Here is a 14,186-nt window from a genome sequence, read left to right as displayed (position 1 = left end):
ATCAAGAAAAGAGGGTATAGGAGCAAGAGCTGTGTGCATATTATGTGTGACAAAGAGGTGCTGTATTATTTTTCTGCCTGTTTGGAACAGTGTAAACACTAAATAAATAAGTAATACCACTCTGTTCTAACAAAATATTTTTGTAAAGCCTTTATTACAGCAGAGCGAAGATTAAAAACAGCCAAATCTGTGAAATTGCTTTGTCCGACATTTTACTGTTGCATGAGGCTTGGTGCTCACAGAATCAGTAGGCTATTAAAAAAACACTCAAACAGAAAACAGAAGCAAGATCTGTCTAACTTCTGTAGATACTGTTTATGTGGATGATTTATAAAGCCAGGTACATTTAACAGTTAGGCTATTGATTACAGACCTAATTAAGTTGGGGTTTCCTCTCTACTAAATTTGCTAAAACAATTAGGCTAAGGCAAGGGCTGTTTCCTCATCTCTGCTGCTGCTGCCTCCGCTGCATTGTTCTCAATCCCAATATGCTGGTTAAGTTTACTATTATGCACATAGCAACATAGGGAAAGGCACCAATTATACGACGCACTGTAAATTACATTTAAGAACCGAGGACAGCAACCCTATCCATCGAGGGAGAAAGTGCATTTGTAATAAAATTGATTTTAGTGTGCACCATTATTTTTACATTAAATTTCAGTATCACATGTCTTAGAGTGATGGACTGTGCCATCCCTGTGGCCTCTGCAATGGATTAGTCCATTGAGACAGGTGCAAATCAGACAGATGTCTTGTGCACCAATAAAAATATATATATTTTGCGACTGCTCGATTAAAGAAATCTCGGTCGACCAACAGTCTATCGACCAAACAAATGACCAGTCGACTAAAATGTGGTCAGCTCTAGGATATAGCCTAGTCTAGTTGAGAAAATACCTTAAGGATATAGGCCTAGCTTAGTTGACACTACAATAAGGATGAGACATTGTCTGAGGTGCTTTTCAATTCCATAGTTTCAATGAATAGGCTATAGCCTAGCTAGAAAGTGGGCTAGGCCTAGTTGCTTATAAAAGCCTAACTATGAGGGAAGAAGGAGAATTCTACTATGTGCACTTGGAACGTGGAAGACACAAAAACATAGGCTTAGGGCTTCATTCCACTGAACAGCCCTACCTGCCTCAACAAGCCTGTTACACCACACTCCTAGCAGTGGACACAAGCACAAACAGAGGAGTGTTTCAATTCCAAATCAACCCCCTAGCCCAGGGTTCCCAACTGGGGGCCCACAGGCCAAATTTGGCCCACGGGTGGGGTTTTTTGGTGCCCCAAGTGTTCTGAGCAAACTAGTATTCTTATTTAGCGTTGTCATTGTTGGACATAAAATACTAAATTAAAAACACTAGGAAATCAGCTCCAAGGGATTTTAATTTTGGAAATCTTTACCCAACTATTCCAACGAAAAATATAGAGACATGATCGTATACAAATGTAAGCAATGACTATGTTTTAGTCAAATATATCTGTTTGGGATTCTTGCATTCTACAAACTATTTGTAATTAAAAATAAATCAGCCCAGGGCTGAATCTACTTGCTGATCCCTGCCCTAGCCCTTCGTCACTATATCTTAAAGGATTGGATAGGTGAGATAGGTAGGCTGTCCATTGTCCTTCCTCTCGAACTCCCCCACTCTATAGTGGGGATATTCTGACATACTGCTTACACCCAATCTTCTAAAAATCTAGGCCCACTTTCTATGAAAGAGATAAAAGGTAGGGGATAGAGATCGATTCGGGATTGGGCAGTGGGCCTGGACTGGGTAGCTCTCTCTGAAATGCTAACTAGGCCTATCCACTAGGCTACACTGTGAATCAAGGCCAAATGCAGGCTAAATTTAGACAATGATTAGGCCTAAATATATACGAAATAAAAACTGTTTGCTGTGGATGATAAGCAAAGGACGGCTCCACCCTAGTCGCAGGTACTAGTCTCAGTTGCAAGCCTGGCCTGCAACACCTAGCCTACATATGAAGCATTTGTTTTGACCAAGAATGGACCCCTGCAAAAAATATAAATATAAATAAATAATACACAGTGGCCTACATAAAATAGTGGCTCTTTCACATAGGCCCGAACACAACTTTTACAGAGGAGTGGACAAACTAGTCCTACAATAACAATGAAATTGAACAGTTGAGCTCTAAGAATAGCATCCCACTTGTGCATGAGGTAAAAGGATGTGGAGTTCAATTCACACATTTTGGCTATCTGAGCGTGACTCATGAGCTGTGTGGTGGTGTACTCGATTTGACTTCTGCTGGTTTGGTACTTTAGCATCTTGGCCTTCTCAGCATTTTCAAACATCTGCTTTACAAAGGAGTTAGCCTCATTCTCCATCCTCAGCTGTAGTTTCCTGTCCTCTTCCCCAGCGAGGACCAGATGCACTAGTCTAATAGCCCAAAGGGAGGGGGGAAGATAAGTGGAGAGGTATGCAGGGCAACATACGGAGTAACGAGTTTAAGTCTTTACATGCAAGTGCTGCAGCACAGTCGCATCTCAGTTAGGCAATAACCCTAACTATAGTATTAAACATAAATCCCTGTCATTTCAAATAATCTACATCTAGGCCAAGGATACATCAAATGCATACATTGGATATTGCTCCTTAGATTAAATCATGTACATTGATAAACAATAAGTAGGCCTAACAATGAACACAAGTAACAGATGCTGAGCATTGCATTAGCAATAATTATTCAAAGACTGAGGACCGAACAAAAACATTCTTGTGTTACTGAATAAGATTCATCAAAGTGATTATTTGCTAAAACGAGGCAACTAGAATGTTGTGGTGTATTGCACAGTTCGATAATGAGGGATAAGCCTAAACCCAACTGTTCCTAATTCACTGGCTTTGAATACATCTTGGGACAGGCAATTAAGTAAAGTAAAGCAGAAGTATGCACAATCAATGAAAAGCGTAGAACTGTGAGGTGACCCTTAAGTGAAAATTCCCTTGCTTATTTACGAATTCGAATCAGTCTTTGTTATTCAGAAAAATAATTCATGTGTAGTTTCATTTGAGATATTTAAGGATCAGACTAGGGCTAAAGTTAAAGAAATTAGAGAAGTTTGCTAATCAAAAAAACATGTTCAGATGCCGAAAACGACCATATATGGACTAAAAAGCGTGAATGAGGAAGTCGACAATATAGGAAGTCGCTCTGCGCATACTCAGAGTCGGGATGACTTGTAGTGAGCACTGTAAAATTACTTATGGACTGCATCGCTAGTAGCTACCATTAAATAGTACAAAAAAACATGCAAAGCCCATTTATAAATGTCCACTCAAAGTAAGTCAAATATGAAACAGTTCTATTAGAACCCCAGCAATGGGGTTAGTATTTCTTTTGTATTGAAAAAGCCTTTCCGACAGAAAAACATTTTCTGATATCAAGCAATTAGCAAGCTTATAGACATCTAGCTAACGCGTTAGCCAACTAGCGAACACAAAAACCGCATAGTCAATTACAATGAAACAGTCGTGCAATAACGACCTAACAAAACAACTAAAACACATTTGTTTCGCAATGCATCGGCATGAAAGGTTACATTGATTATATTTAGCAAGCTAACTAGCAACACACCCAGTTGCTGACAGCGATGGGCTCTGTATCGGTGACACCCAAAATCTCGATGCTCTGTATGCACCGCGTTCTAGTTTGAATAGCTTACCCTGTACCACAGTCGACAACACACGCCGGTAATCGTCCTGCCATCTCGTGTACTTCTGGTAATCACAAATGTTTGTTTTGAATTGAAAGCAGTCTGTGTCGGGTGGAGGATCTTGCAAACCGTCCACAGGAGTACGGAATCCAGAACCCGCACAGTACAGTTTTTACTTCCGCACTCGGTCTTGGACAGGCAGGTCGTCACTAGGTAACACAGCCACAAAGTCAAAACCCCAGCCTCTTTCTACAATTTCTCAATTTAAAATCTGATTTTAAACCTTAACCACACCGCCAACATTATGCCTAGCCCTATGCTTTAAATAAGAACAAAAAGCAACAACAAAAATATATATATTTTCCGATATAGCCAATTGTACTTTGTGGCTGCGTTATCTAGTGGAAACAGGCAGGGAGAGGCAAGATGGCTGACGCCGGGGAGCGCTTGAGCAATGCAGGCAGTGTGGTGGTTCACAGTGGCCCCTGTGTTCGAAGGTAAAATAGAGACATACGTGTACATGCATATAAAATATGATTTGCACATGTCAAATATGAGTTTCACCTGTATTATCAGTTTTGTAGTCGCACACAACACTTGCAAGCACGTAAGTGATGTGTGAATAAATACAACACTTGCAAACATAACTTGCTTGATACATTATGTGAATACATTGAATAAGATTTGCAAGCATGCCACTCAATTTGAGAATTAATGCAACTACTTTACTAAACTTGCTACTGGGGAATCTTCATCTATGAATCAAAACTACATTTGCTCATGTCGAATCTGCTTGCTCCGAGTTTAGCGTCTAACCTCAGTTCTATTTTGTCCCTGACTTCTGCTGATGAAGTTTAGCCCAGGAAGTCACTGCATTGCCGCTGCATTGCTTAGGGTTTTTTAGGCTGGGTATCTGTAAACCACTTTGTGACTGTCCTGATTAACTTGAGACAACAGTCATGCATGGTTATATATCCGTATTTTACAAATGTGAACGTTTAGCCGATCAGGAGTGGACTACATTTTAATAAAAATGATTCGCTAGGATGAAATCTACCACTTTTTCGAATGAATACTCCTTGTCGGAACCACAACGTTTTCTATGTATTTATGATAAATATTATCTTTTGTCAATAACAGCTTTTACACATTCTGGGCACATGCTTGACTGAAAAAAAATATTCAAACGTGTCTTTAGATTATGGAGGTGATGCTGTTGCCCATTTTTCCAGTAAAATATTCACTGTCCCCCCTACCTCTCAGACTCATGTTTGCAGACTTCCTGATTAACCTGATCCTGTGGGTGGAGGGCTTCTTGGCAGCCATCCCCTTCAGCACGCTTGTGGCCATCTTGGCTTTGTGGTTTGGCATGTCTGGGCCCTTCACCTTTGTGGGTGCCTAGCCTACTTCGGCTTCAAGATGCCTGTGAGTTTAACCTATCAATCACGCTATCTGTATGGATAACTCTTTCAGGTCATCTTACATCATGTGCATTTCCCCCCTAAGGTTGCAATCTCTTTCAAACTGGCATAAATCAGAGAAAACATAGCATACTAAGAAGGGTTTGTCTTGATGTGTTTCTATGCTACTCTCTGTGCTCCAGGCACACAACAAAAAAAACTCTTTTTTTTTTTGCATACAGTACCAGTCAAAAGTTTGGACACCTACTAATTCAAAGGTTTTTCCTTTAGTAAAAAGAAACTCAGGAAAAAAAGAAACGTCCTCTCACTGTCAACTGTGTTTATTTTCAGCAAACTTAATGTGTAAATATTTGTAGGAACATAACAAGATTCAATAACTGAGACAAACTGAACAAGTTCCACAGACAAGTGACTAACAGAAATGGAATAATGTGTCCCTGAACAAAGGGGGGGGTAAAAATCAAAAGTAACAGTCACTATCTGGTGTGGCCACCAGCTGCATTAAATACTGCAGTGCATCTCATCCTCATGGACTGCACCAGATTTGCCAGTTCTTGCTGTGAGATGTTACCCCACTCTTCCACAAAGGCACCTGCAAGTTCCCGGACATTTCTGGGGGGAATGGCCCAAGCCCTCCGATCCAACAGGTCCCAGACGTGCTCAATGGGATTGAGGTCGAAGCTCTTCGATGGCCATGGCAGAACACTGACATTCCTGTCTTACAGGAAATCACGCACAGAACGAGCAGTATGGCTGGTGACAATGTCATGCTGGAGGGTCATGTCAGGATGAGCCTGCAGGAAGGGTACCACATGAGGGAGGAGGATGTATTCCCAATAAAGCACAGCATTGAGATTGCCTGCAATGACAAGCTCAGTCCGATGATGCTGTGACACACCGCCCCAGACCATGACGGACCCTCAACCTCCAAATCGATCCCACTCCAGAGTACAGGCCTCGGTGTAACGCTTATTCCTTTGACGATAAACGAATCCGACCATCACCCCTGGTGAGACAAAACCACGACTCGTCAGTGAAAAGCACTTCTTGCCAGTCCTGTCTGGTCCAATGACGGTGGGTTTGTGCACATAGGCAACGTTGTTGCCGGTGATGTCTGGTGAGGACCTGCCTTACAACAGGCCTACAACCCTCAGTCCAGCCTTTCTCAGCCTATTGCGGACCGTTTGTGCACTGATGACGGATTGTGCATTCCTGGTGTAACTCGGGCAGTTGTTGCCATCCTGTACCTGTCCCGCAGGTGTGATGTTCGGATGTACCGATCCTGTGCAGATGTTGTTACACTTGGTCTGCCACTGCAACACAGTACGGACATTGCAATCTATTGCCCTGGCAGGATCTGCGGTCCTTCCTTGCAACATGCCTAAGGCACGTTCACGAAGATGAGCAGGGACCCTGGGTATCTTTCATTTGGTATTTTTCAGAGTCAGTAGAAAGGCCTCCTTACTGTCCTAAGTTTTCATAACTGTGACCTTAATTGCCTACCGTCTGTAAGCTGTTAGTGTCTTAACGACCATTCCACAGGTGCATGTTAATTAATTGTTTATGGTTCATTGAACAAGCATGGGAAACTGTGTTTAAACCCTTTACAATGAAGATCTGTGAAGTTATTGTGATTTTTACGAATTATCTTTGAAAGACAGGGTCCTGAAAAAGGGATGTTTCTTTTTTTGCTGAGTTTATTTTCTATATTGGCTATTGGTTGAGATGCATGGCCTGTTCTAGCTTGGTATGTCAGGAAATTGGAAATGTGAATTGGGCCAAGTCGGAGGTAATAAAACATTTAGTTTAATATCTCTTATGTTTAATATATTCAAATGAATTACACTACCATTCAAAAGTTTGGGGTCACATAGAAATGTCCTAGTTTTTGAAAGAAAATAACATCAAATTGATCAAATGCAGTGTAGACATTATTAATGGCCTTCTAGGCAGAGTTGCAAAGAAAAGTGTTTTGCAGGTACTATTTAATGACGCTGCCAGTTGAGGACTTGTAATTTTGTATTAGGTTCCCCATCAGCTAACACCATAACGCTAGCTAATCTTCCTGGGGTCCAACACCAATTAACAAAACATTACAAACAACCTTAATCAAGACTTCAAACATTCAACAAGTAGACAATACAGATAATTAAAATACCTGACAGGAAACACATTTAACATTCTTGTGAGGCGTCTGTTTCTCAAACTAGACACTAATGTGCTTGTCCTTTTGCTCAGTTGTGCACTGGGGCCTCCCACTCCTCGTTCTATTCTGGTTAGAGCCAGTTTGCGCAGTTCAGTGAAGGGAGTAGTACACAGCGTTGTACGAGATCTTCAGTTTCTTGGCAATTTCTCGCATGGAATAGCCTTCCTTTCTCAGAACAAGAATAGACTGACGTGTTTCAGAAGAAAGTGTTTGTTTCTGGCACTCCGTGCAATAATATTAAGCTATATCTATTTACATTAGGCTATAGCCTACAAATAGCTATATCACGTAGTCGTAGGCCTATTAGGCTACAAGCCTACTGCAAATTGTTGTTTGTTCCTGAACTGGCCGAATGTCAGAGCTATCCTTCAGCACCACAAGTTGGTTCAACTTAAATATCATTGCACGATCCTGGCAGTCCATTCAGCACCACGGAGGGCGTTCCAACTCAATAAAATAACACTCACCAAGATCTGTTGCTTATGCCTAGTTCAAGTTCAAAACGAAAATTGGATATCAACTTGTTTTCTCGTTTGTGGTCTCCAAAATTGTGCATCGAATAACAAAAGACAAATAATGACTAAATGTATCCTATTTTATTTTTGTACCTTGAAGTACACACCCTTTAATATAACATTCAAGCACAGATAGAACAATGAGAGATGGAGTGCCATGCCTGTGGGAGAGAGCGTGCACAGAACTTATCACAGTGCCTAACGTGTCGGGCAGAGGGTCCATGAGAAACCCAGCAGGTGATCGGTCTGGGGGAAGCCCTGGCGGTGATGAAAGATCTACCATGACAATTTTCAAAACATTTTTTCCAGTGTTAATGTTTCTGAAAGTTAAGCACACAATAGCCTACAGTTACAGTAGAAGTCAATGTGACAGTAATCAATATGTTCCATTATAGGCCATAGCAAGACGCGTTGTCACAGCTCAGGGATATCACTCGCAGATGTGTTTAGATCGACCAGTGGCCTGTTTGTTTGTCTTCATTGAGTTTAGAACAAAATTACAAGCGTCGTTCAGTTGTGGCTTGTTAGCTCCGACAAAGACTTACTCATGTACGTGTTCATGTATGTGTCTAATAAACCCATATTCCATATCACGAAGGACTCAGTGTATTATTGTACCACAGTAAAACTTCAAATGAGGTTAATAGAGAGCATAAAAGCTTTGAAGAAATACCAGCAAAACATAGCCAGTAAAATATTCTAGGTTAACTACAGTGCGTTGGATCAAGCTGCATCTCCAATAGTCTTTCACTATCTCTCAGCTTTGTTTGACAGTACAGTCTGTCACCACTATAGGTCATATCAAGGTGGATTGTCACAGCCTTGATATCAATCGTAGATGTGTGTAGAATGGTGCATTGCCATTATCTGTTATGATTAATACATATGTCAAGTATTTCCAATGCAGGTTTAGTGATAGACTTCTCATATTTGGCAAAGTCACTTTCTCCAGATCTATAATGTTTTTGTGTTGATTTATATCTAAGGGATGGTCATTCAATTCTGGTGTTATATTTTACATGTAGCTTGTAAACTGCTCTGTGTTCATTTAACATTGTTGTTTTGCAAGATCTTGCAAGACATTGATTTATGGAGCGATTTCGGTGCCAACAGAAATTGTATTTGAATTCGATACTTTAGAATTTGTATTCAAATATTGAATTTCATATTTTGGAATTTGTAATGCACAAATGTAATCATTGAATTCATCAATTGACCTTGTATTTCATGATTTGAAATTGAATTGAGTGAATATTGCATTCAGTTTAAATGAAGATGCATTTTATGCATATTCTAAAAGGATAGTCTATTAAATAGGCTACATCTTTTGGTACAAACTTTGAGGAAATGATGATGTAATTTACTTTTTTATTTTAGGTGGTTGTGCCTTAACATCTAATAAAATATAATTTTGCAGTAGTATGAGATACACACAACATCTCAGTCACTGACCTTTGGCCTAATGTATACACACACATGCTCAAATCAAAGTTTATATGTCACGTGAGCCGAATACAACCGGTGAAGACCTAACAGTGAAATGCTTACTTACAGGCTCTAACCAATAGTGCAAAAAAGGTGTTATATGAACAATAGGTAAGTAAAGAAATAAAACAACAACAAAAAGACAGTCTATATACAGTAGCGAGGCTATAAATGTAGTGAGGCTACATACAGACACCAGTTAGTCAGGCTGATTTAAGGTAGTGTGTACATGCAGATATGGTTAAAGTGACTGCATATATGATGAACAGAGAGCTCTGGGCCAGGAATGAGTTTTACAGTGCTAGCTACATAATTAAGCCGTTGCATTTTAATACACACATGCATTAGACAGTTTGAAATTTGCCAATGGATTAATCTAATTTGTCAATATATACTTGACTTCCTTCCAATTTGCCTATGTTGCCATATACCTATTTGTATTGTGTTGTTTTCATCCCACTTAATTTTCATATAATTCCATAATTTTCTTCAAATCAGAGCTTAAAAATTGAGCTTTTGTTTTATAGACCTTTCCAAAATTGTCATCAGATACAATGGGTCATCATTATCATCATTATCATCAGACAGATGCAGTATGTCAAATAGCACTTGCACCTGAGGATCTCTAAAAGATCTGTCTGGTTCCCACTGTCCTTGTTTTTCTGACAAATCTGAGAAAAAGGGCATGGATTATGGATTTCTAAAAAGCTTGCAATATCACAATGGTCCTCTTCTCAGGCGTGTGCACTAGTCTATTGCAATTATTTTATTCAAAATAACTCTTGATATATGGTGTATTATTCCTTCAACAAATTCAATTCATCTATTGTGTTGAATATGGTAGCATTATAGTATTGCTTCAACAATTGTATTAATTCATTGTATCAAATTTGATAAATTAATGTTGACACATGCCTCCAATGACATGTAGATTTAGATTGACTGACTGTTATTTTTATTTTTTTAAATACTCTGATATATAGTATTTCCTTCAATATATGGATAGATTTTTATTAATGTATATATTTTGTATACTGTACATGTCGATAAAATATACATCCCATATCAATTTTTTGATTCTGTGTAGGCCTACATGTCAAATGTAGATTTTCTACCAACCCCAGCTGCACTCTTGCTGCTTCTTGTTGAGTCTAAAATATTCTACATAGCCCCAAATTAAGACTACATATCCCAAAAGTCTCTGCGTCTTATTTAAATGACTAAGCAGAGTCACCTGAGCAGGAATCATAAGGATAGTTAATGTTTACAACAAAACCAGTTTGTTTAGATATGTGTTATCATCGCACACTGGACATGTATTACCGATGATCAAGCTATTGTATTTTCCTGCAAAGACGAGGAATGAACGACCACGACAAATAGAAGGAAACCTACTTATCATCTAGCTAGCTAGGTAACGTTAAATACGAATGATTTGTTGATGGTAACGTTAACTAGCTACTCTGTAGCTAACGTTAGCTGTAAACTTCGAGAAAGCTGGCTAGTTCACGCGTTGGCTAATAATGGCTCTAGTACTGCAGTTCCCAAATTGCAAAAATAACTTGTTACATTAATTTTAAACGAATCCAGGTAAACTAACAACTAACGTTAGCTAAATTAGATAACTGCTGTCTAATCGGCATGATGTTGCAGCTAGTTAATAAACTCGTGAGTCCTTGCGAGCATAGGAAGAAATGGTTTATCTTACTAGTAAGTTAGCAAGCCAACTACCCCCTCTTTCGCTCTTGTTTGTCCTATGAATGATGAATCGAGCTAGTGAGCTGCTTAGAAAGATCTGATTATCAAATGAAGGGCACCTCCGCAAGCACTACCTCTTAACTAACGTTATAGTGTTACGTGTCAAACTCCTCTCACCCCTTTGACAAATGTATGTTGTGCATGCCTCCTTGAGCGTGATTATTCGATTTAGCTACTAAAATACCAGGATTTTTTTTCTGACCTTCATCGGGAATTTACTCCACAGTTCTTTGATGTTGCTGTGGATGAAGGGCTACCGCTACCGCTACTAACGTTATTTAACGTTAGTTAAATAATGCAAATCTGAAACACCCTATGCAAAGAATCAATCATAGTTGTAACGTTAGCGTACATGATTCCTCCCTAGTAGACAAGCATAGCTAAGGCAACACTGAGCAAACATTAGAACAATGAATGCGTTCATTCATGAGCAGCTCCCTGTCTGCTAATCCAGTGGTTCACAACCTTTTTTGGTTACTGTACCACCAACTGTTTTTTTTCTCTGCCCAGAGTACCCCTGAAGTACCCCATCATATCGTGTGCATTTTACCAGTAGGGCTATGGTCTCATTAGTCTTCTCAAGTCCCCTTGTGGATAGGCCATGTTTCAAAGGGACCTAGCTCTGAACCTTAGGCACCTCTGATTTCACCTCCAAGATCTGGTGCATTTTCCAACTAAAACGGTTTCATAATGGACAAGTTCAGGTTGGTCCCTGTTTTGGCCTGTTTGCATCCTAGTAAGTACACCCATGAGAGAGCTATATGTGTTTACTCAGGTTGTGCAAAAATGAGCATTTAGTTAAATCTAGCAGGAATGATGTAGGCATATGTGTTTTTATTAGGAGAGCATAGCATACTTCATCAATGACTTTACAGACTAATCCGTGAATAGTCCCGTCGTACCCGTCTGTGTGGAGGCCTACCTCTTTTCTGCTGATTGATTTCTTATTTTTCAAATGGTCTTTGCTGTGATAATGAACATTGTCAGGTTCTTATTTGGTTTCCCTGTTTCATTGCATGTGAAGTATGGTGCCTGTGAAGCCCCGTGTTGGTGTTCCTCTTTCCTGAACCGGTCTGCACAGCAACTCCTAGAGCCAACGTGCCTTTCCTGGGGTCGACCTGGTAAGATCCTAAAGAGTTCTTATAAAGTAATTGTAAACTCTAATATTTGTGGGTAAACCAGTTGAAAGGTGTACAGATGTTAGAATGTGTTCAAACTAGTTTGTAACGTCACAAATAAGTTTTGGTTGAGGCAGCTCTGAAGAAAACCCACATTCTTGTATCCTGTAAAAACACTGTCACTAAACAGTTAGGCATAGCCTATATCATCTTTGTCTGGGTTTCAGATATCTATCTATATGGATTTTGACCCAAACAGTAACGTTCAGTGTTGTATAACAATATGAAGTATAGTAGATTGCAGTTGATGGGTTTTGTGTACTCCCTACAGGATTGTTGGACAGTGTTTCTCATTATCCACTGACACGGTTTCAGATTCCTGCCTGTTCTGAGTCAGAAAGTCCAAAACTCTGAAGAATCCTGTATTAGGATTTCCAGGTACTGTCACTGTGTCACATCTGAAGAACATCTCCCAGACATCTGTTTTTGGTATTTGTTTATGAACCGTTTTGAAATGTGTGTGTGTAATAACATGTTTGTGTGTTTGCCCAGATGGTGTGGGTGTTCATCATGAACCGGATGGGTTCTCAGGGCAGCACGGTGGCCCAGCAGAGACGCATGGCCCTGGGGGTGGTCATCCTCCTGCTGGTGGACGTCATCTGGGTGGCTTCCTCTGAGCTCACCTCAGTAAGACACTAGCACTTCCTGTAGACCAGGGACGCACATCTCCCCTGGTTTCGTGGGCCACATTCCTACTTGTATTTGCTTTTATAGCTTGGAACTGATTGGCAGGTGCAATCTACAGACAATTACAGTGTACAGTGAGAAATGAAAACCAGCACCATTGCAGAAATGGGTGGCCTGGGATAGGCACCCTTTATTTAGGAAAATATGCTCAATCTTAAGACTAGTGCTCAATTACACGACAGTGCTTGACCACTAACCCCTGCCCCATAGGCACTTGTGTAGATCTGAAAGGATTGACTAGGAATATGGTAGTAGCTCCACCTTGCCTACTAGTGGGGTCACGTTTTCGCCATGTTGCTCATAATATCTATCCAGACATTTTTAATACCCCCCCGCCTGTACTAGAAATAGCCACATCTCAATAGTTTCAAAGTGACTTCACCCTAATTATTTTTTTCTTGAATCTGCACTGGATCAGTTTGAAGTGCCAGACATTTGAACAGTAAGTCATACTTTTTTCACCTCTATTTCCCCCCAGTACATATTCAAGCGGCAGGAGTACAACAAGCCCTTCTTCAGCACGTTCACCAAGACCTCCATGTTTGTGCTGTACCTGCTGGGGTTCCTGCTGTGGAGGCCATGGAGGCAGCAGTGCACGGGCAGTCTCCGGGGACGACACGCTGCCTTTGTACGTATAGCACTGACGTCCCACAACCACATGGGGGCAACGAAACATTGTTGTTTTCCTCTAAAGATAAATTGTTGCTTAGCGCATGCAGTATGTTTGTAGTGGTTGTTGATACTAAGGTAATGTTGATTTGCTATGATGAAACAGCCCAATCTAACCTACAGTATTTTCCCACAGTTTGCTGATGCCGAGGCCTACTTTACCCCCTGTATCAACGACACCAGTTTGAATGACCATACCCTAGTGAGTATAATTGATTTGCTTTTTTTGTATTCTCCCTGACTCACATTTAGATTTTACTGTTGGCTGGCTGAATATACTGTAATGAATGTGATGATAAGAAATGCTTTTAGTTGAGTGCATTAGTTGAAGACTTTCTGTCTTGCTTCAGAGTGAACCCCTGTACGTTCCTGTGAAGTTTCAGGACCTTCCCACAGAACAGACAAACTGTGCCAATGGAGACTGTGATTCCAGTGAGTATTAAAATATATATTATTTTATATATAGAAATAAAACCTTTATCAGACTAACCAACAGACTAAGAATGTAGATAAAATATTTGATGAAGATCTATAAATAATCATATTGCCTTATTCAGCTGGTAAACCAAGCCTAAAATA

The 14,186-nt window shown here is 40.1% G+C and overlaps 2 protein-coding genes across 6 annotated transcripts in view; one reads left to right on the top strand and one right to left on the bottom strand.

Moving 5' to 3' along the window:
* The window catches only part of LOC110519989 (actin-related protein 3), a 32,159-nt gene extending 28,260 nt beyond the window's left edge, over window positions 1-3,899 (bottom strand). The window contains exon 1 of the mRNA XM_036974135.1: window positions 3,698-3,899. Within this exon, the coding sequence (XP_036830030.1) occupies window positions 3,698-3,741 (44 nt within the window). The 5' untranslated portion in view covers window positions 3,742-3,899. The remainder of the gene's footprint in view (window positions 1-3,697) is intronic.
* A 187-nt stretch (window positions 3,900-4,086) lies between these two features.
* LOC110519985 (solute carrier family 35 member F5) overlaps window positions 4,087-14,186 on the top strand; it is a 35,715-nt gene continuing 25,615 nt past the window's right edge. The window contains exons 1-7 of one of the 5 annotated variants that reach the window (XM_036974134.1): window positions 4,087-4,185; window positions 12,098-12,194; window positions 12,567-12,629; window positions 12,744-12,878; window positions 13,417-13,566; window positions 13,744-13,809; window positions 13,958-14,039. In XM_036974134.1, coding sequence (XP_036830029.1) covers window positions 12,744-12,878; window positions 13,417-13,566; window positions 13,744-13,809; window positions 13,958-14,039 — 433 coding nt within the window. In that variant the 5' untranslated portion in view covers window positions 4,087-4,185; window positions 12,098-12,194; window positions 12,567-12,629. Of the gene's footprint in view, window positions 4,186-5,090; window positions 5,114-10,535; window positions 10,730-12,097; window positions 12,195-12,522; window positions 12,630-12,743; window positions 12,879-13,416; window positions 13,567-13,743; window positions 13,810-13,957; window positions 14,040-14,186 lie in introns of those variants that run through there. The other 4 variants (XM_036974132.1, XM_036974131.1, XM_036974133.1 and 1 more) reach the window with 4 other exon arrangements.

This window comes from Oncorhynchus mykiss, chromosome 3 (genome assembly GCF_013265735.2).
Source record: "Oncorhynchus mykiss isolate Arlee chromosome 3, USDA_OmykA_1.1, whole genome shotgun sequence".
Lineage (NCBI taxonomy): Eukaryota > Metazoa > Chordata > Actinopteri > Salmoniformes > Salmonidae > Oncorhynchus > Oncorhynchus mykiss.
Note: the sequence above shows the minus strand (reverse complement) of the source record. Positions and strands in the feature narration are given on the sequence as shown.